This window comes from Xenopus laevis, chromosome 6L (assembly GCF_017654675.1).
Source record: "Xenopus laevis strain J_2021 chromosome 6L, Xenopus_laevis_v10.1, whole genome shotgun sequence".
Lineage (NCBI taxonomy): Eukaryota > Metazoa > Chordata > Amphibia > Anura > Pipidae > Xenopus > Xenopus laevis.
The window spans coordinates 10,987,703-11,011,954 of NC_054381.1; the positions used below are offsets into that span (position 1 = coordinate 10,987,703).

At 40.4% G+C, this 24,252-nt stretch overlaps 1 protein-coding gene across 1 annotated transcript; it reads right to left on the reverse strand.

Moving 5' to 3' along the window:
* Positions 1 to 1,612: 1,612 nt before the first annotated feature.
* Positions 1,613 to 24,252, reverse strand: acaa1.L (acetyl-CoA acyltransferase 1 L homeolog). Its single transcript, NM_001087135.1, is given in 12 exon segments — positions 1,613 to 2,090; positions 5,267 to 5,412; positions 8,653 to 8,708; positions 9,182 to 9,361; positions 10,684 to 10,874; positions 11,357 to 11,437; positions 11,754 to 11,852; positions 13,767 to 13,809; positions 14,893 to 14,972; positions 16,042 to 16,099; positions 19,711 to 19,804; positions 24,076 to 24,252. Coding segments are annotated over 12 exon segments (1,260 nt in total). The 5' UTR covers positions 24,232 to 24,252; the 3' UTR covers positions 1,613 to 2,014.

Here is a 24,252-nt window from a genome sequence, read left to right on the forward strand (position 1 = left end):
CTTACTCATAGGCTCAGCTTATTTATTTATTAGGACATCAAAACCTAACGCGTTTCGTGCCTATTGGGGCACTTACTTAAAGGCTCAGCCTATGAGTAAGTGCCCCAATAGGCATGAAACGCGTTAGGATTTCATGTCCTAATAAATTTTTCTAATTTTTTAACATAATTGCTTCTTTATTACTGGAGGTCCTCACATCTCTTTTGGATTTAGTGTTAAGGTACGAAGATCCAAATTACAGAAAGATCCGTTATCCAGAAAACCCCAAGTCCTGAGCATACCGGATAAGAGGTCCCATACCTGAAATAAATAAAATATCATATAAACATTAAATAAACCCAATAGGCTGGTTTTGCTTCCAATAAGGATTAATTGTATCTTAGTTGGGATCAAGTACAAGCTACTGTTTTATTATTACACAGAAAAAGGAAATCATTTTAAAGATATAGATTATTTGGATGAAATGTAGTCTATGGGAGACGGCCTTTCTGTAATTCGGAGCTTTCTGGATAACGGATCCCATAGCTCTACTACTAAACATACGGCATTCAGAATCTCTCTATAAGCACATGGAATAAGAGGGTGAATGCTGACAAATGTCAATGCCTCTTCTAATAAAATATATATATATATTATTATGTTACATGAGAAATAAACCATATTTGCTATAATATTGCCTTTTGGGAAGTTCAGTGTATTAGTGATATTTTCCAATACATGTAACTGGTATAGGACCCCCATAATAAACATTAAAAAACACACACTCCAGTGGCCTTAAAGGGGAAATACAAAGGACATTGGTCATAGGGAAAATAAAATAGCTGTATAAGTGTTTTTTTTATTATCACAATTGTAATGTAGAACATGAAATCATTTCATTAGGCGTTATATTAGACACTGATAATATCCTGCTTGAAATATTTCCTAGAAAAGGGACAATAAAATGGTACAGATTTGGGGAGATTAGTTGCCGAGCGACAAATCTCCTCTTCTTCGGGGCGACTAATCTCCCGACGGCTAGAATGTAAATCGCCGGCGGGATGGCAACTGATCTGCTTTGTCTTCTGATGTCGCCAAAAGTTGCCTCACGAGGAAACTTCGGACGACTTGGGAAAATTAAGCGATCCGATTGCCACCCTGCCGGCAATTTAGATTCTAGCTGACGGGAGGCAGTTCAGGGAGATTAGTCGCCCGAAGAAGAGGAGATTTATCTGCTAAATCTCCCCGAATCTGAGCGTGTCTCTGCCCTTAAGGAACAGTAACACCAGAAAATGAAAGCATTTAGAATACATCGAAAAAACACTCAACACAAATTAAATCTTTAAAAGTCTTTATTAAGAAATAACTTACCGATACTCCGCTTGCGCTCCTCTTCAGAAAAGGCCACGATCCATTGTGTGGCGCTCGATTTCTCCTCCCTGGCTATCTCCTATAGGGAAAGCAGGGAGGAGAAATCGAGCGCCGCCTGATGGATCGCTTTGTTGAAGAGGAGCGCAAGCGGAGTTTCGGTAAGTTATTTCTTAATAAAGACGTTGCGATTTTAAAGTATAAACTGTCTTGGTGGGGGTTTTTTTTCGATCTATACTAACGAATTTTTTTTTTTTAAATTTTTTTTAATGTTACTGGTCCTTTAAGATGTTAGCCACAGCTACACGTCCCATGGTAAGTAACACAGAAAGCTAATTAGGGTTTATATTGCACTAATCAGTATATCATTTCCCCATGAAACGGTTAATTAATAGAACTTTCTAGTAAACCACAGGGGCCCCGGATACATTAATCTTCCTCCCTGGGATCAAACAGAAATGCAGTTGGTCTCAAATAGGAGATTAGCTTCCTCTCATTGAGAATGATTATGTGTGATTAGTTATCTACGGCAGCCTGGCGGGGCCAATCATCACAAGCAGGAAGTTACATCAGTAGAATTAAGATTTACTGAAGAAACCAGGAACGGGGTCTCCATCGATCTCCCAGAATGAATTCCTTCAGATTGTGGGTGGGATATCAGTCAGAACTAATGCCCTAGGTATTCATACACAGCAGCAGCGCCCATTCCTGTTCCTATACACATGGACACAACACCAAATCCCCTGCAATACAAACAACACGGTTATTGGTTTTAAAGGGGTTGGTCACCTTTAAATTAACTGTTAGTATGATGTAGAGAGGGATATTCTGAGACTATTTGCAATTGGTTTTCATTTTTTATTGTTTGTGGTTTTTGACTTATTTAGCTTTTTATTCAGCAGCTCTCCAGTTTGCAATTTAAGCAGTCTGGTTTCTAGGGTTCAAATTACCCTAGCAACCATGCACCGATTTGAATAAGAATATTAATAGGGAGGGTCGGAACAGAAAGAGGAGTAATAAAAATTAGCAATAACAATTAGGGGCAGATTTAGCAAATTTTCTAATGAAAAAAATTTGAATTTCAAGCTATTTTTGTGTACTTCGACTAGGGAATAGTCCAAATTTTTCTAAATTTATCATGTACTGTCTCTTTAAAAATTCGACTTCGAACATTCACCATCTAAAACCTGCCGAATTGCTGTTTTAGCCTATGGGGGATCTCCTAGAACCTATTTGGAGTCATTTGGTGGACTTTGTAAAATCGAAGGATTTTTTGGGGAAAACTTTGAATTGAATTCGATCGAATGCGATTATTTCTGCGATTCGAATTTGGCTGAATACGGACCTATTCGATCTAAAACGGACCAATACGACCAAAAAAAAAAACAACTTAATTTCGGTTGGTCTTTTTGAATTCGATTTCGACCCTTGATCAATATGCCCCTAAATGTGTAGCTTTAGAGAGGATTTGTTTTAGAAGGGGTCAGTAACCCCCTTTTGAAAGCTAGAAAGAGTCAGGAGAAGAAGGCATATAATTCATAAATTAAAATAAATAATGAAGACCAATTGAAAAGTTGCTTAGAATTGCCCATTCTATAACATACTAAAAGTTAACCCGAAGGTGAACCACCCCTTTAATTTATACTGGGATGGACAGTAGAGTTTGTTTATTTGTTAATAATTGAGTTTCCAGCAGCCCGTTTCTTGGTGAGGTATTTAAAATCGTTTAAGGCCAGAGACTCACTTTTGCTTTGCCTTTAAATGATCTTTTAGTATGATGTAGACAGTGATACAATTTCGCAATTGGTCTTTATTTATTTTTTTTGAATAAGAGACTGGAATATGAATAGGAGAGGCCTGAATAGAAGGATCAGTAATAAAAAGTAGCAATAACAATACATTTGTAGCCTTACAGAGCATTTGTTTTTAGATGGGGTCAGTGACCCCTTTTTGAAAGAGTGAAAAGAAGGCAAATTATTTAAAAACTATACAAAATAATTAAATAATGAAGAACAACTGAAGGTTTGCTTAGAATTGGCCATTGTAGAACATGCTCAAAGTTTACTTACAGTGAACCACCCCTTTAAATAAAATGAATGAACCAACAAATCTGAAAAGAAGCAAAAGGAGGAACCGGCACACAGGCGTACATACAAACGGGGTTATTCCTGTGTGCCGGTTCCTCCTTTTGCTTCTCTCCAGTGGATTCCGGGGAGTGCCGTCTCCTCAGAGGGCTTTGCACCAGGCAATTTATCAAAGGAAGGCCAGCGAGTGCGTTCACACTGTTACTACAAGTATGAACCAACAGCTCTGCCATTGCTAGAAAAGGAGAAGGAAACAAAGGAGAAGGCAGAATAAAAAGGAAACTAAAATATGTCCATCACTCAAGCCTCTTTGTTAGAAAGCTGATGATCTCATTATTTAGATATAATGCAGAAATCCTTGTTAGGAGGTACAGCATAGAAAAAAAATGAATAATAAATTGGCCTTTATTGTCAGCAGCCCAGTACATTGTTTATAAAGGAATGTCCCCCTTAAAGGAGAACTAAACCCCAAAATGAATATGGATAAAAATGCCATATTTTATATAGTGAACTTATTGCACGAGGCTAAAGTTTCAGCTTGTCAATAGCAGCAATGATCCAGGACTTCAAACTTGTCACAGGGGGTCACCATCTTGGAAAGTGTCTGTGACACTCACATGCTCAGTGGGCTCTGATTGGCTGTTGAGAAGCTAAGCTTAGGGCTCGTCACTAATTATCCAGCAGAAAATGAGCTTCCCTGGCTGTAATATATAAGCTGATGCTACAGGTTTGCTGATTATTAAATTCTGATGCTAATTGCACTGGTTTCTGTGCTGCCATGTATTAATTACGTGTGTGTATGAATTACTAATCAGCCTTATATTGTGACATTTCTATTCTATGTGTACTGTATATTGTGAGTGGGTCCCTAAGCTCAGTAAGTGACAGCAGCACAGAGCATGTGCAGTGAATCAGCAGAAAAGAAGATGGGGAGCTACTGGGGCATCTTTGTTGACACAGATCTTTACTGCTAAAAGGCTGTGGTTGCCTTATCACCAAAACCGGATCATTACATCATTGATTTTAATTGTTTTTAACCCATGACCTGGGTGCTCTATTTTTTTTTAATTGATGAATTAAATGTTCCGTTTTAAACGCTCTATAGCACATGACTGCTGCTGAACTGAATTTTTTAAGGAGCTATTCAGATGAATTACACTTTATTCACTCTAAGCACTTTATACTTAATTAACCAATGAGATTACAAGCATTGATCATTATATGAACGAGGCACAAACATGATGAACTCAGATGTATTTAGTGTAACTGATACACAATGAACTTTTTGATGATCGCTAATTAATTGTTTGTATATACTGATACATACTCAACTTTCTCTTATTACATTTTTATGGCGGTTTATGGATGGTGCGACGCACTTTAAGTCTTCTGATAGCTCTCCTTCTGGATACATTTAATAACGGAGTTGTCTGCACTAGGGATGCACCAAATCCACTTTTTGGATTCGGCCAAACCCCCGAATCCTTTGCGAAAGATTTGGCCGAATACCGAACTGAATCCTAATTTGCATATGCAAATGAGGGGTGGAAAGGGGAAACACTCTTTTATTCCCTTCTTTTGTGAAAAAAGTCACGCGATTTCCCTCCCCACCCCTAATTTGCATATGCAAATTAGGATTTGGATTGGCCAGGCAGAAGGATTCGGCTGAATCCGAATCCTGCTGAAAAAGGCCGAATGCTGGCCAAATCCCGAACCGAATCCTGGATTCGGTGCATCGCTGGTCTGCAAATCCATCACCAGTTGTCATATATTGGCAGTGATAGTTTGCTAGGAGGTGCGGATAAATAATTATTGATAGATTTGTAAATAGTCACCTTTTGCCTCTTCTCTTGAGCTCGTTGAGTAGGGTGACAGTCTGACGTGTCCCAGTACAGCCCAGTGGATGTCCCAGTGCAATGGCGCCACCATTAGGGTTCACTTTCTCCACAGGGATCCCCAGTTTCTCCACACAATACACAGCCTGAAAGTACATGGCATGTTAATTCCTATAGTAACCAACAAACAATAGTTCCTGCTCTCCCTGTGCCTACCCAGTGCCCCCCCAACACAGCTGCCGAGTCGGAAGCAATTTTCGGTATCTGGAGTCAGCGTTGCCAAAAGTGTACCGACTCCTAATAACTTTAAATACAAGTACAAGAAATCATCAAATCAGATCTAAAGGGGGTTGTTCACCTTTAAATGAACTGTTAGGGGCAGATTTATCAAGGGTCCAAGTGAATTCGAGGGAATTTTCGTAAAGTAAAAAAATTCGAAGTAATTTTTTGGATACTTCAACCATCTAATAGGATACTACGGCTTCAACTCGAAATAAAATTGCTAGAATATTCGACCATTCGATAATCGAAGTACTGTCTCTTTAAAAAAAACTTGGACTTCAATATTTCACCAAATGAAACCTGCTGAAGTGCTATGTTAGACTATGGGGACCTTCTACAGCATTTTTCTAAGTTATTTCAAGCTTCTTTGCTTCTTTTCAAGCCTGTCCTATTCATATTCCAGTCTCTTATTTAAGTCAATGCATGGTTGTTAGGATAATTTAGACCCTAGCAACCAGACTGCTGAAACTGCAAACTGGAGAGCTGCTGAATAAAAAGCTAAATAACTCAAAAACCGCAAATAATAAAAAATGAAAACCAGTAGCAAATTGTCTCAGAATATAACTCGAAGTATTTCTAACTTCGAAATTCGACCCTTGATAAATCTGCCCCTTAGTACAATGTAGAGAGTGATATTCGGAGACAATTTGCTACTGGCTTTCATTTTTTATTATTTGTGTTTTTTTGAGTTATTTAGCTTTTTATTCAGCAGCTCTCCAGTTTGCAGTTTCAGCAGTCTGGTTGCTAGGGTCCAAATTACACTAGCAACCATGCACTGATTTGAATAAGAGACTGGAATATGAATAGGACAAGCTTGAAAAGAAGCAATAACAATACATTTGTAGCTTTAGGGCAGAGACACATGCTCAGATTTGGGGAGATTTAGTTGCCAGGCGATAAATCTCTTCTTCAGGCGTCTAATCTCCCCGAACTGCCTTCCCGCTAGCTAGAATGTAAATCGTCAATGGGATGGCACTTGAATCGTTTTATAAAGTTGCCCGAAGTTTCCTCGTGAGGCATTATTTGTAGTTTTTGAGTTATTTAGCTTTTTATTCAGCAGCTCTTCATTTTGCAATTTCAGGCATCTGGTTGCTAGGGTCAAAATTACCCTAACAACCAGGCATTGATTTGAATAAGAGACTGGAATAAGAATAGGAGAGGCCTGAAAAAAAGCAATAACAATACATTTGTAGCCTTAGGGCAGAGACACGGTCAGATTCAGGGAGATTAATCTTCCCAAACTGCCTTCCCGCCGGCCAGAATGTAAATTGCCGGTGGGATGGCACTTGGGAGCGCTTCATTTTAAGTCACCTGAAGATGCCTCACGAGGAAACTTCTGGCGACTTCGGAAGATGAAGCAATTTGAGTGTCAGGCAGTTCGGGGAGATTAGTCGCCCGAAGAAGGAGATTTATCGCTGGGAGACTAAATTTCCCCCCGAATCTGAACGTGTGTCTCTGCCCTTACAGAGCATTTGTGTTTTATGGATGGAGTCAGTGACTACTCCCATTTGAAAGCTGAAAAGCATCAGAAGGAGGAGGCAAATCATTCAAAAACCTTAAAAAAATAATTAATGAAGACCAATTGAAAAGATGCTTAGAATAGGCCATTGTGTAACATACTAAAAATTGACTTTAAAGTGAACCAACCCTTTAAGAGCTTTTACGAAGGATGATTTGGCAGAAGCAATTTGTTTTCTAAGACCAATACTTTAGTTCAATTTGGATTGTATTTAGCAGCTATTCTACAGCTACGGTATATGAAAGGTTCAATTCATATACAATGGTGTTGGTTTAGGTAGTTTAACTTGGATTTTGGTTTAGAATTACCAAAGGATGTGGTTCATATTTTTGAATTTTGGCAGTGCCTTTTATGTTGCGTAATTAACTTCATTCAATCAACATGGAAAATACATTAGTATATTAAAGGAACAGTAAAATAAGTGTTTTAAAGGAATTAACATATAATATACATGCTCTGTGTTTGCTTCAGGAACACTACTATAGTTTATATAAATAAGCTGCTGTGTAGCCATGGGGGCAGCCATTCAAGCACAGGATACACAGTAGATAACAGATAAGTACTACTGTAGTTTATATAAACAAGCTGCTGTGTAGCCATGGGGGCAGCCATTCAAGCACAGGATACACAGTAGATAACAGATAAGTACTACTATAGTTTATATAAACAAGCTGCTGTGTAGCCATGGGGGCAGCCATTCAAGCACAGGATACACAGTAGATAACAGATAAGTACTACTATAGTTTATATAAATAAGCTGCTGTGTAGCCATGGGGGCAGCCATTCAAGCACAGGATACACAGTAGATAACAGATAAGTACTACTATAGTTTATATAAACAAGCTGCTGTGTAGCCATGGGGCAGCCATTCAAGCACAGGATACACAGTAGATAACAGATAAGTACTACTATAGTTTATATAAACAAGCTGCTGTGTAGCCATGGGGGCAGCCATTCAAGCACAGGATACACCGTAGATAAGTAAGAATTATTCTGCTGTGTGAGTATGCACCCACTGAATGCAAAAAGATGACATATCTCCATGTTAAGAGGTGTTTTTTTTTTTTGCTTCTGTGGTCTGTGGTTTCAGATCCAGAAGCCAAATGTAATCAAATGAATAACTGCGTCATTTTACCAGAACCAAACTGGATGATGATGATACCAATTAGGGATGCACCGAACCCCATATTTTGGATTCGGCCGAACCTCCAAATCCTTTGCGAAATATTCAGCCGAATACTGAACCGAATCCTAATTTGCATATGCAAATTAGGGGTGGGAATGGGAAAACATTTTTAACTTCCTTGTTTTGTGACAAAAACTCACACAATTTCCCTCCCCACCCCTGATTTGCATATGCAAATTAGGATTTGGATTTGGTTAGGCCGTGCAGAAGGATTCGGCCAAATCGGATCCTGCTGAAAAAGGCAGAATCCCTAACCGAATCCTGGATTCGGTGCATCCCTAGTACCAATCCAAATAGGCTCAGCAACAAAGGCAATTTTAGTGTTTAGTGGAAGAAATGATTGGATAAAAAAATACTAAAGGTGTAATCCTGAGCAAATACAACAATATCATATCTCACCTGGCTGGCGAATGCTTCATTAATTTCATATACATCAATGTCATGCACAGTTAAACCTGGAAAAAGATGAAAGGTCCCATTAACCCCTGTTTCAGTATCATTTTACTGGTCTAAATCAGTAATCCCCAACCAGTGGCTCGTGAGTAACATGTTGACCCCAACCCCTTCGATGTTGCTCCCAGTGGCCTCAAAGCAGGTGCTTATTTCTGAATTCCAGGCTTGGAACAAGTTTTGGTATAAAAACCAGATGTACTAACAAACAGAGACTCCTGTAGGCTGCCTGTCCACATAGGGGCTACTAAATAGCCAATCACAGCCCTTATTGGGCACGCCAGAGACTTTTTTCATGCTTGTGCTGCTTCCCAACTCTTTTTTCATTTGACTGTGGCTCATGGGTGAAAAGGGTTGGTAACCCCTGGTCTAAATTCTGCCGCAGCAGTTATTCAGAAATAAAGGGGAAACAAAAGACAACCCATGACATAAAAGGAGGGAACAAAGCAATAAGAATATGTTAATAGGTAAGTCCTACCTGCTTTCTGCAAAGCAGCAGGTATAGCATAGGCTGGTCCAATCCCCATGACATCAGGAGGAACACCAACCACTGCAAATGACCTCAGTACCCCCAATATGGGGAGCCCCAACTGCTCAGCTCTAGAGCGTTTAGCCATCAGCACTGCAGCAGCACCATCACTGACCTGACTGGAATTTCCTGCAGAAGAAACATCATATTAATATATAATACACAAAAGCCATGAATATCCTGTATATTATATCCTTATAAACGGTGACTAGTGATTTATTCAGTTATAAACGGTGAGTAGTGATGTCATTTTGGTCACATGACTCACTAAAAGTTGTGTATTACATTAAATAAAGTACCCCTTGTTGGAAAATATGAGGATATTAGACGTAAACTTGGAGTTCCATGACGAGACCTTCGGCCTCATGTTTTTATATGGTCATGAAACTCCTCTGTAACTTATTATATCCTTATATTTTACAATAGGGGGCACTTTATTCACTATATATCCCTGTATCTTCTATAAGGCTGTGCTTTGTCACTGCTATTTTTATGGAACCTCATTTGTTATAGAAAGTACTTCTGTTTAAGTCCCTTCAGCAGAACTTTAGCTTCCGGCAGGAGCTGTAATGTAACAACTGGAGGGCCAACAGACAAGAAACATCAATATAAATGTTACTGGTCTGGTATTACAGCTTTTGTCATATTCAAAAGAACATCCAAATGAAAGGGGTGCTTCACCTTAAAGTTAGCTTTTAGTATGTCACAGAATGGCCAATTCTAAGCAACTTTTCAATCAGCCTAATTTGTTTCTTTTTTTATAGTTTTTGAATTATTTGCTGCCTTCTTCTTCTCACACTTTGTGGCTTTCAAATGGGGGTCACTGACCCCATCTAAAAAACAAAATGCTCTGTAAGGCTACAAATGTATTGTTATTGCTACTTTTTATTACTCATCTTTCTATTCGGACCCTCTCCTGTTCATATTATAGTTTTTCATTCAAATTAGCACGGTTGCTAGGGGAATTTGGGCCCTAGCAACCAGATTGCTGAAACTGTAAACTGGAGAGCTGCTGAATAAGAAGCTAAATAACGCAAAAACCACAAATAATAAAAAATGAAAACCAACTGCAAATTGTCTCAGAATATCACTCTCTACATCATACTAACAGTTATCTCAAAGGTGAATAACCCCTTAAATCTCTTTTGACACCCAGTCTTCTGCTCCTTCTCTTCCCATGAAATTGACCTTGCTTCTCTACAATTCCAGTTCACACCAGAGGTGACCCCTGCTTGCAGCCAATCATATTTGCCTTTTATGAGTCCCTCGAAATCTCGAAAATCAAATTTTTTGAAAAACTTGAATCAAATTTGAATAACTCCCTAGTCGAATTTGACAGTTTTGACCATAAAAAAACTTGAAAATTAGAATTTTCAATTTGACCCTTGATAAATCTGCCCCTAGTTGTAAGCAGAGTCTCCCTTCCCTTTAACAGGAATGAGTTTACTCACCGGCGGTGGTGCTTCCCCCTTCCTTGAAGGCTGGCTTTAGCCTGCTGAGACCCTCCATGGTGGTACTTGCCCGAACACCCTCATCTTCCGTCACCGTTATGGTTTTGGTATTGCCCTGATCGTCGGTAAAGGTGGTGGTTACAGGAACGATTTCCGCTTTAAAGCGCCCTGATCTCTGAGCCGCTGCCGCCCTTAGGAAGTATGAAGATAATCAGAAGATAATCAGAAGATTAAAACCTGGGAAGTGCATTTGACTGGCTCTGCTACACTTAAAATATGAATTTGAACCCTCATTAGACCCTTTTTGTTTAAGTTTGCCCTTGGAGTATTCGGTTAAAGGAAAACTTTTAGTCCAAGCTCCTAACAGCCAATTTTTCACAAAGCCTTTATTAAGAAATAACTTACCAATTCTCCGCTTTAGAAACGGTGACAGGGCGACGATCCATCGTGCGGCGCTCGATTTCTCCTCCCTGCCTTCTACAGGAGATAACCAGGGAGGAGAAATTGAGCGCTGCACGACGGATCGTCGCCCTGTCGCCGTTTCTGAATAGGAGCACAAGCGGAGAATCGGTAAGTTATTTCTTAATAAAGACTTTGCAAGTCTTAAATGTCTTAGTGGTTAGGGTTTTTTTAAACTACGAGTTGAATTCTCCTTTAATGACATCATACTCACCTTTGTTGGGAGGCCAGGGCCAAGGAATCTTGTTTTTCTCTGGTGACTCCGAATTTTTCTGCAACATTTTCAGAGGTAATCCTGAGAGGAGAAACATAGGCATAACTATACAACTTGCCTGGAATTAAAATGTAAAAAGAAGCAGCATTTCCAATGTTTCAGGCTGTCAAACAGTGGCCATGCACATGTAGGGTATCACTTGGATATCATGGATAAAGTTGAGTGTATGGGATCCTTAACGCTTTCTCCACCTAACAGTTCAAACGTGAGTTTCATAATACATAATGCTTTTTCACATTCAATACCCAAACAGTGGCACTACTGATCCATACAAGCAGGGCTGCTCTATGCTGTACATTTTATAAACATTTTATCTAGCGGTGAAATTCATGCTCACCCCATAGGGATCAGGCAGTCTCTGGCTTTACTGAAGTCCATAGTGCGAGAGCTGATATCTCCAGGACTCCCTACACTTCTCAGGCTCATTGACTCCATCCTGAAAAATGTAAATTATTATTTTACAAAATGTCATCCAAATGCAATTTAACCAATTTCTACCATGTTAACCAGGCAGTTATTGAATGCATGTTGGCTGCATGTCGAGAAAACCCATAGCAACCAATCTGTACTGAGCATATAATAGTCTATATAGCCATCTGAATAATGAAAGCAAACATTTGATTGGGTAAAATGTTACATTCTTTTATGCAATAAGTGTGATTAATGATAACATTACATTTTCAACACAAGCCCTATTTATTGGACTTATATTTAGGTGTATACTTCCCCTTTAACACAGAGGCAAGATGCCTCGGATAATAAAGTGCTGTTACATGTGAGAGAAGAAGGGGAGGGAGCGGTAGAAAGAGAGGGGTGAAAGCATTTGCTGTTGGCCTTACAGATTGCCTTTATCTTGTGCAACATTAATGTAGTGAGATACAAAACATGAACTAAGGTCAGACTAACCTTTGCCCGGGAATGTGCGTGCCAAAATAAGCTTTAAAGCAGTGGAAGCGACGATAAAGAGATAGACCTTTGCCCTCGACCAACATATTACATAGCATTGTTTATTCTGTGCCCATATACAATAATTATTATATTCTGTGCTGTTATCCAATTTAATGTGCCCATATCCAAAAATTGCTTTATTCTGTGCCCATAGTCAATAATCAGTTTATTTTGCTCACATAGCCAATCATGAATGATTCACCATAGTAGCGATGTTATAACGATCCCTCTCCAGCTACTGCTGTTATTACTCTGACTCCTGCTGAATGAGGCAGTTCAGCAGTTAGAAATCCACAGGCTTAGTATTTCTGCTCAACAGGTTATTTAAAGGGGAAGTAAAGTGTAAAATAGAATAAGGCTAGAAATGCTGTATTTTGTATACTAAACATGAACTTACTGCACCACAAGCCTAATCAAACAAATGATTTATTCTTTCAAAGTTGGCTACAGGGGGTCACCATCTTGTAACTTTGTTATACATCTTTGCAAGACCAAGACTGTGCACATGCTCAGTGTGGTCTGGGCTGCTTAGGGATCATCATAAATTATCAGCACAAGTTAAATTATATCTGCCAGAAGCCGATACAGAAAGACTGATTAATAATCAGAATATACAGACTGCACTGGGTCCTGTGTTGTCATGTAATCTAATGTGGATTTTATAGTTTTTGTATTGTTTAATACAAACTTTCTCCAACTCTGCAGAACCAGTGGCTGCAGCAAAATAATCCTCCAAATAGAATCCCAGTTTATCTGTTTAAATCTGGCTCCATGATCTTTGTCCCTGCAGCTGGAGTTGGAAACAGTAAAGGGAATGTAAAGGCAAAAATAAAATCCAATACAAATCTCTACGCAGTCGCCGACTGCTCTAAAGGGAAACAAACAAAGCTGCTTGAGTTCTGCATGGCTGGGAAGTAAGGCGGGGGCTCCCCCTGCTGTTCATAAGTATGATTGTTTCCCTGCAGAGCAGTTAGGGACCGTCTGACAATTCCTATCCACAGCAGTAAATGAAGGGAGAATTTCACTGCATACAGTCAGGTTTCTTATAAAAACGGTTTAATTAAAGTATATTGGAGATAGGTTTCATTAAAGAAAGTAAAAATGGGATTTAATTGTTTTGCCTTTACATGCCTTTTAAAGGAACATATTGGATGCAGGTTGTATACACAATGATAGACTGACTGTTGACTTTAATGGGAAATGCGCAATACCCCCAGTACAGTTAAGGCTTTTCCCATTTAAGCCAATGAGATTTATTGGTGGAGGCAGATTTGTTAAGTGACATCAGCCATTAAACAATATTTCATTAAATATATCGGAAATACTGGCTTGATGATGCTACATTAGGAAAAATCTAAATGCAAAACAGTAATTGTAAAGATTCCTTAATATGGTTTCTTACCCACATGCCAAACCAATGTCATATGACCCATTTCTGATGCCACCTGCAAATAATATATGGATATCATTTGTCTGCATAACAGTACCTGCCCATAAAGATATATATTATACAAAGAAAAGCTTGTGTGTCTTTACAAAATCCGCACACACTGTATCTGCAGTGGGCAACATGGGAACCCCTTGATGTTACCAACTGCAACTACCATCTGAAAGCTATCACTGTGTGCTGGGAAGTAAAGTCAAACAAGATCTAGGGGGTCCTAGGATCCTAGATTTTACTATAACATCCTCTCCCTCTAGCAGTGCAAATTAGACTGTAAGCCCTTTAAGACAGCATTTAACATTCATGTTCCCCACACACAAACTTTAGTAGCTTAAGTCAAATTACAATTATTACAGGCATTAAAGGGGTTGCTAACCTTTGAGTTAACTTTTAGTATGATGTATAGAGTGATATTCTGAGACAATTTGCAATTGGTTTTCATTTTTTAATATTTGTGGATTTTGGGTTATTTAGCTTTATTGATCAGCTCTGCAGTTTGCAATTTCAGCGATCCAGTTGCTAGGGTCCAAATTACCCTAGCAACCATGCATTGCTTTGAATAAGGGACTGGAATACGAATAGGAGAGGCCTGAATAGAAAGAGGAGTGATAAAAGTAGCAATAACTATAAAGTTGTAGCCTTATAGAGGCTGTTTTTTTAGATGGGGTCAGTGACCCCCATTTGAAAGCAGAAAAGAGTCTGAAGAAGAAGGGAAATCTTTAAAAAAAACTATAAAAATAAATAATGAAGACCAATTGAAAAGTTGCTTAGAACTGGCCATTCTATAACATGAAAAAACTTAACTAAAAGGTGAACCACCCCTTACAGACTAAATAAGTGCTGTTCTTTGTGTTGAGTGTCACTTAAACAAGTGACATATCACCAAGAACTGCTCCCTCTTGACTTCAGAGGGCACTTGTGGATCAGATGAAATTCATTTAGAAAAACAAGCGCCAGTTTTATAAACAGCAAACACCTGGCCGAGTGTACCAGTGGCTCCAACGGACTGTTACCGAACTCAGTAGGGAGATGGGTGTGTTACTCCACCAGCATGAGGGTTGCAACTCAGTAACAATCTACTCACCTGCAACGTTGATGATAGCCTGCAGACCTGAGGAGCACTGTCTATTCACTACATGTATAGGAACACTCTCAGGAATTCCACTGCAAAGACAACAGGAAGCTCATTAGTTCTATAGTTATCCATTTTCATCACTATAGTTTTGCTGCACAATGCATGGTATTTTGTTTATGCTAATTGTGGTCAATGGACCTCTGCTATAGGGTCTCTCAGCTAATACACCAGCGGATACCTGCAAATCAGATGTTCAGTTTTATAGTAGTGATGTGCGGGTCAGTATTTTCCCCTAACAAGCCCTCCCTTGGCCCGCAGCCCGCCCACATCCGACTTCCGCGTAGCTTTTATAGACCCGCACCAACCCGCCCTGCCGATGTCAGAAAAGAGGCAGGGCGAGCAGGTGCAGCGTCTATAATAGATGAACCTGGAAGTCGGCATTTTGGCGGGCGGGGAGAGCAGAAGAAGAGCTCGCGAGGAAGAGTGTGATGTCGGCCCAAACCCGCCTGACCCAGGTATCGGCCGGCCCGCACATCACTATTTTATAGGTATAGTGTCAATCTGCCTAACTAATAAATCTTCGTTGCTGCGGACGACTTATCTTCCCATCAGCAAGAATGTGAATCGCCGCCAGGATAGCATATGCGTTGCTTCAGTTTTCAAGCGAGGCATGTGTCATCCCACCGGTGATTCACATTCTTGCAGGTGGGAAGGAATTTTGGGGAGATTAGTCGCCATAGGAATGGGTGCATAGGGATGTCCCTTTGTGTTTGTTTGAAAAACAATTGTGTCTGGCTGTGCTCCACACCTAGCCTTGGGCTGGAAATTAGGCGCATCTAAGACACAAGTTTGCAGATGGGTTAGAGGGGTAACATCTATATGTCTCCTCACACGTACCCCTCATGAATACAGTACTTTAAAATGAAAGCAGTGCTGCATTCATGGGGCACACAAATTTTGGAGCACAGAGACCTGCTAAAATTCAAAAAAGTGCACAGAGCAGGGCATGTGTGAAAATTTTTTTTGATTTATGCCTGTTCTTTTTGCTTCCGGTTTAGTTTTTTTTATGAACCTTTTGTGCCCTCAGTTGCACAATTAAACATTGTATCTGCAGCATGTAATTAAAGCATGAATCAATCCAATGGATCAAAGAAATACCTTAAAAACTGACCGATCCTTGCAACCAATGCCCCAGCTCCCGGCTGTAATACATTTCCTGTAGGAATGAGAGAATGTTCAACTCATTGGATTAAATTTCAAACTCCAAAGAAAAGTATTTCTTCTTTTAGATTGTAACATGTCATAAGCAGGGCCCTAGATTAGTACAGGTATGGGACCGGTTATCCAGAATAATCGGGACCTCGGGTTTTCAAGATAACGGATCTTTCTGTAATTTTGATCTCAATACTTTAAAGGGGATGTTCACCTTCCAAAAACTTTTTTCAGTTCAGTTGTTTTCAAATTGTTCCTGAGAAATAAAGACTTTTTTCAATTACTTTCCATTATTTATATTTTACTGTTTTTCCAAAATCTAAGTTTTAAAGTTTAAAGGAGAAGGAAAGCTGCCGAGGCAGTTTATTGGCAATAGATTAACCACAATAGTGCAAGCTATAAACACTATATTTATTCTATAGAATGCTTTACCATAAATGAGTAAAATCTCTAGAAGCTCTCTATTTGTTTAGGATAGCAGCTGCCATATTAGCTTGGTGTGACATCACTTCCTGCTTGAGTCTCTCCCTGCTCACACATAGCTCTGGGCTCAGACTACAGCAGGTAAGGGAAGAGGGGAGAGGAACAAACTGAGCATGCTCAATCCCTAGCCCTGGAGGTTTAAGCTGAAAACAGGAAGTCTGATACAGAAGCCCATGAGTACACAATAGAAGGAAAGAAATGTAGTGTTTCTTTTGACAGGGGACTCAGAGCACCAGATTTACTGGTGTATTTATATAGACCTTTCAGATAAAGCTTACTTAGTTTTAACCTTTCCTATTATTAGCAATTATTGTATCAATTCTTAAGCTGGCCATAGACGCAAAGATTTGATTGCACGAATCTGCGTTTCTTACGATTTTCGGGTCGTGTGTGGAGAGTCCCGACATTTTTCGTCAGCTGCTGATAATTTCTCTGCATGTATTGCCGATCTGATGATATCAGTGGGAGACTGTCACCAGCTTTTGAAGGACATAACTTTCGTACGATTGCTGTCAGGGGCAGAACATCGTCTGATCTGTTCTTTTACTACTTTATTTGATCTGAATGGTTAGTGGCAGTTCGGGAGATGGTACAGAACGATCGTTCGTCCGATATGAAGGTAAATCTGCACCTCTATGGCCAGCTTAACAGCTGCCTTTAATGAAACCCAGAGAGTCTGCTCAGCAGGGACAAAGATAAGAAATGTATCAACTAAATGTATAAATTTAGAACAGTTTACAAAATCGGCGAACCCACCTCCAAGAGCTGCTTTAGAAGGTGAAAAATGACACTTTACACTTCAATATTAGAAAAACGGCGACACATAGAAAATAGAAAGTAATTGGAAAAAGTCGTTATTTCTGGTGATCTATCTAAAAATATCAAGTTGTTTGAAGGTGAACAACCCCTTTAAGACAGCTAAAAAAAATAATTTAACATTAAATAACCCTAACAGGATTGTGCTGCCTCCATTAAGGATTAATTATATCTTAGTTGGGATCGAGCACAAGCTACTGCTTTATTATTACAGAGAAAAAAGAAATACGTTTTAAAAACTAGAATTCTTTGCTTATAATGAAGTCTATGGGAAATAGCCTTCATGTATTTTGGAGCCGTCTTGATAATGGATTTTCAGATAAGGGATCCCATACATATACATCATTTCAATGAAAAGGCTTTTGCAATAAAATGTGTATTATAATGCAAACCGGCAGCTGCCAAAAAAAAACAAAACAAAAAGAGAGAAGTAGAAGATTACACAATATAAGTGCAAATGTGACACTAAGCCAGGCTGAAGCACAGTTCAAAGCCAACGTGATCCTAATCTGTTCAAAGGTTCCTTTTATGAAGTGCTGGACTGAGCACTGTGCAGAGATCAACCAAACAGCATAAAACGATATCCATTGTCATGTGACTTTGTATTTTCGACAAACAGTTCAAGGTGGCCATAGATGCACTGATAATAACGTATGATAGAGTCCTGCGCAGAACCAATTTGTTAAAACATGAACCCGACCCACATACTTACCCGCTTCCCGACCCGCAAGGACCTTATTCGCAACCCGATCCGTGACCCACACATCAAGAAATAGGAAGTGCTGGCATTGTAAACTGGAAGTGACATCATTGAAAGTTGGCGTGATCAGAAAAAAATGAGTAAAACAGGAAGCGATGTCATTGTAAACCGGAAGTGACATCTTTGAAAGTTGGCGTGATCAGAAAAAAAGAAGTAATACAGGAAGCGATGTCATTGTAAACCGGACCTGACATCATTGGAAGTTGGCGTCATCAGAAAAAAAGGCGTAAAACTCGCTATTGAGAAGACCCGGGACTGCAGGTTTTTGCTGGTAACCCGCGGGTACCCGACCCGCTGCAGGTCTCTAACGTATGAAACTAATTTTCATACGATATTCGGTGTGTGTATGGTGGGACTGATAGCGGCAGAACACTTGGAAATCTAAGGCCACCTTTAGACTCTAGAATTTACAGTGTGGCCCATATCTGGCCCATGCTGAATTTTTAACACCAAAGAATCATATCCACAGATGGATAGGAAAGGATTTTTCAACCAATGATTATTGAAGACTCAAGTGTTTTGGGGCCATAAGCAGCCAAGTAAGGATAGCAAGATGGCTTATCAAAACTGACCAGTGAGTTGCAATATGTGATCAGACTACCAGGCAGTTAGGTTACAAGTGGCAAATCTATGAAAATGTATCAAAAAGGATGGGAATCATACAGCAGGCAGAATAACTGCTAATAGGCTTTTATTTTGTGTCCACATGTTTCGGGCCTCAAGGGCCCTTTCTCAAGTGTGTACTGGCAAATCTATGAAGTTGTGAGCACTGTAAAGGGGTTGTTCACCTTGAGTTAACTTTTAGTATTATGCAAAGAGTGATATTCTTAGACAATTTGCAATTGTTTTTTTTATTATTTGTGGTTTTTGAGTTATTTAGCTTTTTATCCAGCAGCTCTCCAGTCTGCAGTGTCAGCAATCTGTTTGCTAGGGTCCAAATTACCCTAGCAACCATGTATTGATTTGAATGAGCATATGGAATATTTATAGGGGTCGTAACAGAAACATGAGTAATAAAAAGTAGCAATAACAATAAATGTGTAGCTTTAGAGAGGATTTGTTTTCTGAGGGGGAGAGTCAGGAGAAGAAGGCAAATAATTAATAATACCATTTTTATATATATATATATATATATATATATATATATATATATATATATATATATATATATATATATATATATATATATATATATAAAAATGAAGACCAATTGAAAAGTTGCTTAGAATTAGCAATTCTATAACATACTCAAAGTTAACCTGAAGGTGAACCACCCCTTTAAGAATTCATGAAAATCATAAATGTGTGCAATGGGCTTTGTTGCTTGTGTTGAACATAAAAAAACTCACATCCTCCACTATAACCCACTGCCAACTACATTGCTTGGTATTCCCTGACTGTTTTGCTGGGAGTTGTAGACTTTCAATGGCTTATTGGCCAATGTGTGCTGTACCATATATTTAGTACAGCCTGTACTGCATAGAACGTGATGAATGTGTTCATTATCTAACTGCCGCTTCAGTGCAAAATGGTTCCCCACTCTTCCCTGTACCTACCCACACAGATATCTCCCAGCAGCTCAGGGCTCACATTCACATCCTTCAGGACAGCGGTCATTACAGTGGAAAGCAGCTCATCAGGGGTCGTCTCCTAAACCGCCGGAAAGAGGGCAAGGGTTTTAGCAATGCATTTCACAGCAATACCATATATTAAAAAATGTATGTAAAATTATACTATCAAATAGTCAATGACTAACCAGTGGCTCATGGGTAACAAGTTGCTCCCCAACCCCTTGGATGTTGCTCCCAGTGGCCTCAAAGCAGGTGATGATTTCTGAATTCCAGGCTTGGAGGCAAGTTTTAGTTGTATAAAACCAGATGCACTGCCAAACAGAGTCTCCTGTAGGCTGCCAGTCCTCATATGGGCTAACAAATCGCCAATCACAGCCCTTATTTGGCCTAATATTTGTCATGATTGTGTTGCACTTTTTCCATTTGAATGTGGTTCACATATAGAAAAGGTTGGGGATCCCTGAATTAGAGCCTGTGCTCTGTGTCCTGATAGGGCAGGTTTGAGTAGGGGAGAGGTAACAACAGGCCTGACAGTTGCTGTACAACAGTAGAATGTTCCTCTGGGTGCCACATAAACATGATATGTCAACTATGTGCCACAGTACAAGAAAAATGGGTCAAGGGAAAACGTTACTGTATGTGTATACAGCCCAAGTGTGTCACAGAGTAGCAGCTTTGTGTTAGTATGTGTTAGTATGTGTTATGTGTTAGTATGTGCTCATAGGGTGCAGGTATGTCACAGTGTGTAGATGTGCCAGTTGTGTATTAGTGTGAGACCCCAGTGTGAGAGAGTTGCGTGTTAGTGTGAGACCACAGTGTGTGAGAGTTGAGTATTAGTGTGAGACACAGGGATTAGTGTGATGACCAATCAGTGTGTGAAGTTTGTGTATACAGTGAACCCAGTGTGTGAGAGTTGTGTATTAGTGTGACCAGTGTGTGTGGAGAGTTTGTGTAATTTAGTGTTGAGACCACAGTTCGTGTGTTGAAGGTTGTTGTATTAGTGTGAGACCAGTGTGAGAGAGTTTTGTATACAGTGTGACCCATGCTGTGTTGAGAGGTGTATTAGTGTGACGACACAGCTGTGTGAGAATTGTGTATTTAGTGTAGACCACTACGTGTGTTACAGAGGTTGTTACTCTACGTGGGAGAGAGTTCATTGGCGTATTATGCGGAGAACCCAGTTGTGAGAGATGTGACGTAGTAGTTGTGAGACCACAGTGGTGTGATGATGTTTTGTATTAGTGTGAGACACGTGTGGTGAGAGAGTTTTGTATCAGGACTGAGACCCAGTGTGAGAGAGTTGTGTATTAGTGTGAGACCACAGTGTGTGAGAGTTGAGTATTACAGTGAGACCACAGTGTGTGAGAGTTGTGTATTAGTGTGAGACCACAGTGTGTGAGACCACAGTGTGAGAGAGAGTTGTGTATTAGTGTGAGAGAGTTGTGTATTAGTGTGAGACCACAGTGTGTGAGAGTTGTGTATTACAGTGAGACCCGTGTGTGAGAGTTGTGTATTAGTGTGAGACCACAGTGTGAGAGAGTTGTGTATTAGTGTGAGACCCCAGTGTGAGAGAGTTGTGTATTAGTGTGAGACCCCAGTGTGAGAGAGTTGTGTATTAGTGTGAGACCCCAGTGTGAGAGAGTTGTGTATTAGTGTGAGACCACAGTGTGAGAGAGTTGTGCATTAGTGTGAGACCACAGTGTGAGAGAGTTGTGTATTAGTGTGAGACCACAGTGTGAGAGAGTTGTGTATTAGTGTGAGACCCCAGTGTGTGAGAGTTGTGTATTAGTGTGAGACCACAGTGTGAGAGAGTTGTGTATTAGTGTGAGACCCCAGTGTGTGAAGAGTTTGTGTAATTAGTGTGAGACCCCCAGTGTGTGAGAGTTGTGTATTAGTGTGAGACCCCAGTGTGTGAGAGTTGTGTATTAGTGTGAGACCCCAGTGTGTGAGAGTTGTGTATTAGTGTGAGACCACAGTGTGAGAGTTGTGTATTAGTGTGAGACCCCAGTGTGAGAGAGTTGTGTATTAGTGTGAGACCCCAGTGTGAGAGAGTTGTGTATTAGTGTGAGACCCCAGTTGTGAGAGAGTTTGTGTATTAGTGTGAGACCACAGTGTGAGAGAGGTTTGTTTAGTGTGAGACCACAGGGTGTGAGAGAGTTGGTGTATTAGTGTGAGACCACAGTGTGAGAGAGTTGTGTGTTAGTGTGAGACCCCAGGTGTGTGAGAGTTGTGTTTAGTGTGGAGACCCCAGTTGTGTGAGAGTTGTGTATTAGTGTGAGGACCACAGTGTTGAGAGTGTTGTATTAGTGTAAGACCCCAGTGTGTGAGAGTTTGTGTATTAGTGTGAAGACAAGTGTGTGAGAGTTGTGTATAGTGTGAACCCCAGTGTGAGAGAGTTGTGTATTAGTGTGAGACCACAGTGTGTGAGAGTTGTGTATTAGTGTGAGACCACAGTGTGTGTGAGAGTTGTGTATTAGTGTGAGACCACAGTGTGTGTGAGAGTTTTGTGTATAGTGTGATACCACAGTTGTAGAGATTTGTTGTAATTAGTGTGAGACACAGGTGTGTGAGATTGTGTATTCAGTGTGAGACCCACAGTGGGTGAAGAGTTGTGTATTAGTGGTGAGAACCAACAGTGTGAGAGATGATGTATTAGTGTGAGACACCCCAGTGTGTGAGAGTTGTGTATTAGTGTGAGACCCCAGTGTGTGAGAGGTTGTGTATGTAGTGTGAGACCCGCGTGTGTTGAGAGTTTGTTGTATATAGTGGTGAGACCAACAGTGTGTGAGTAGTGTGTATTAGTGTTGAGACCCAGTGTGTGAGATTGTGTATAGTGTAGACCCAAGTGATGTGAGGTTGTGTATTAGTGTGAGACACAGGGGTTGAGAGAGTGTGTTAGTGTGAGACCACAGTTGTGGTGTGAGAGTTGTGTATTAAATGTCTGAGACCCCAGTGTGTGAGTTGTGTATTAGTGTGGAGACCCCAGTGTTGAGGAGTTGTGTATTAGTGTGACGACAGCTTGTGGAGAGTCTGTGTATGGAGGGTGAGACTCCCAGGTGTGTGAGAGAGTTGCTCGTATTATGTGAGATCCCAGTTGTGAGATGTGTGTATAGCCTGTGAGACCACACAGTGTGCTGAGAGCTTGTGTATTAGGTGAGACCCCCCAGTGTTGGTTAGGTTGTGTATTAGTGATGAAAGACCATAGTGTGTGAGAGACTGTAGTCATTAGTGTGAGCTCAGTGTGATGAGAGTGGTGCTATAGTTGAAAACACAGTAAGTTAGAGTTGTTGATATTAGTAGTGAGAACCACAGGGATGTGAGAGTATGTGTATTAGTTGCACAACATGTGTGTGAAGTTTGTAAATAAAGTGAGACCACATTGTGTGAGAGTTGTGTATTAGTGGTGTAATCACATGTGATGTGAGACGTTGTGTAATAGTGTAAGACCACACTTGAGAGTTGTGTATAGTGTGAACACATGTGAGAGAGAGTTGTGTATTAGTGTGAGAAACACGTGTGAGAAGTTTGTGTAATTACGATGATTGAAGACACAGTGTGTTGAGAATGTATGTAGGTAGTGTGAGAGCCAAACAGTGATGTGCACGCCAGTTTTAAAGGGCTTGTGGTATTAGTGAATGAACAGAAACCACAGTGTGTGTAGAGAGGGTGTATTAGTGTGAAGAACCCAGTGTGAGAGAGTTTTTGGTTTTAGGTGAACACAGTGTCGTGAGAGTGCTGTATTCAGTGTGAACGACAAGTGTGTGAGTATGTAATGTATCAGTGTGGATAACAACAGTGTGGGAGTAGTCTGTGTCAATAGGTGTGAGCACTGACAGTGCGTGGAGACCACAGCTTGTTGGAGATTGTGATATTAGTGTGAGACCACAGTGTGTGAGAGTTGTGTATTAGTGTCTGAGCCACCAGTGTGTGAGAGGTTGTGTATAGTGTGAGACCACAGTGTGTGAGGGAGGTGATGTATTAGTGTGAGACCCCAGTGTGTGAGAGTTGTGTATTAGTGTGAGACCACAGTGTGAGAGAGTTGTGTATTAGTGTGAGACCACCAGTGTGTGAGAGTTGTGTATTAGTGTGAGACCACAGTGTGTGAGAGTTGTGTATTAGTGTGAGACCCCAGTGTGAGAGAGTTGTGTATTAGTGTGAGACCACAGTGTGAGAGAGTTGTGAATTAGTGTGAGACCCCAGTGTGAGAGAGTTGTGTATTAGTGTGAGACCCCAGTGTGAGAGTTGTGTATTAGTGTGAGAGTTGTGTATTAGTGTGAGCCCAGTATAAGTCCAGAGTGCAGTCAGAGGAGTATTCCTGTCATTCTATCACACGGGTGCAGGTGGACTTACCTTAAAGGCGCCTCTTTTCGCTTTGCAGATGGGGGTCCTCCGGCCGGCAACTATAACAATGTCCTGGGACTTGTCCGCGGACGCTGAGCTGTTCTCTGCCCATACTCCTCGAGAATTAGCCGGCAGGTGGCCCAGCACTACCCGAACCCTGTGCATGGCGATCCGTTCCCTGTCAGT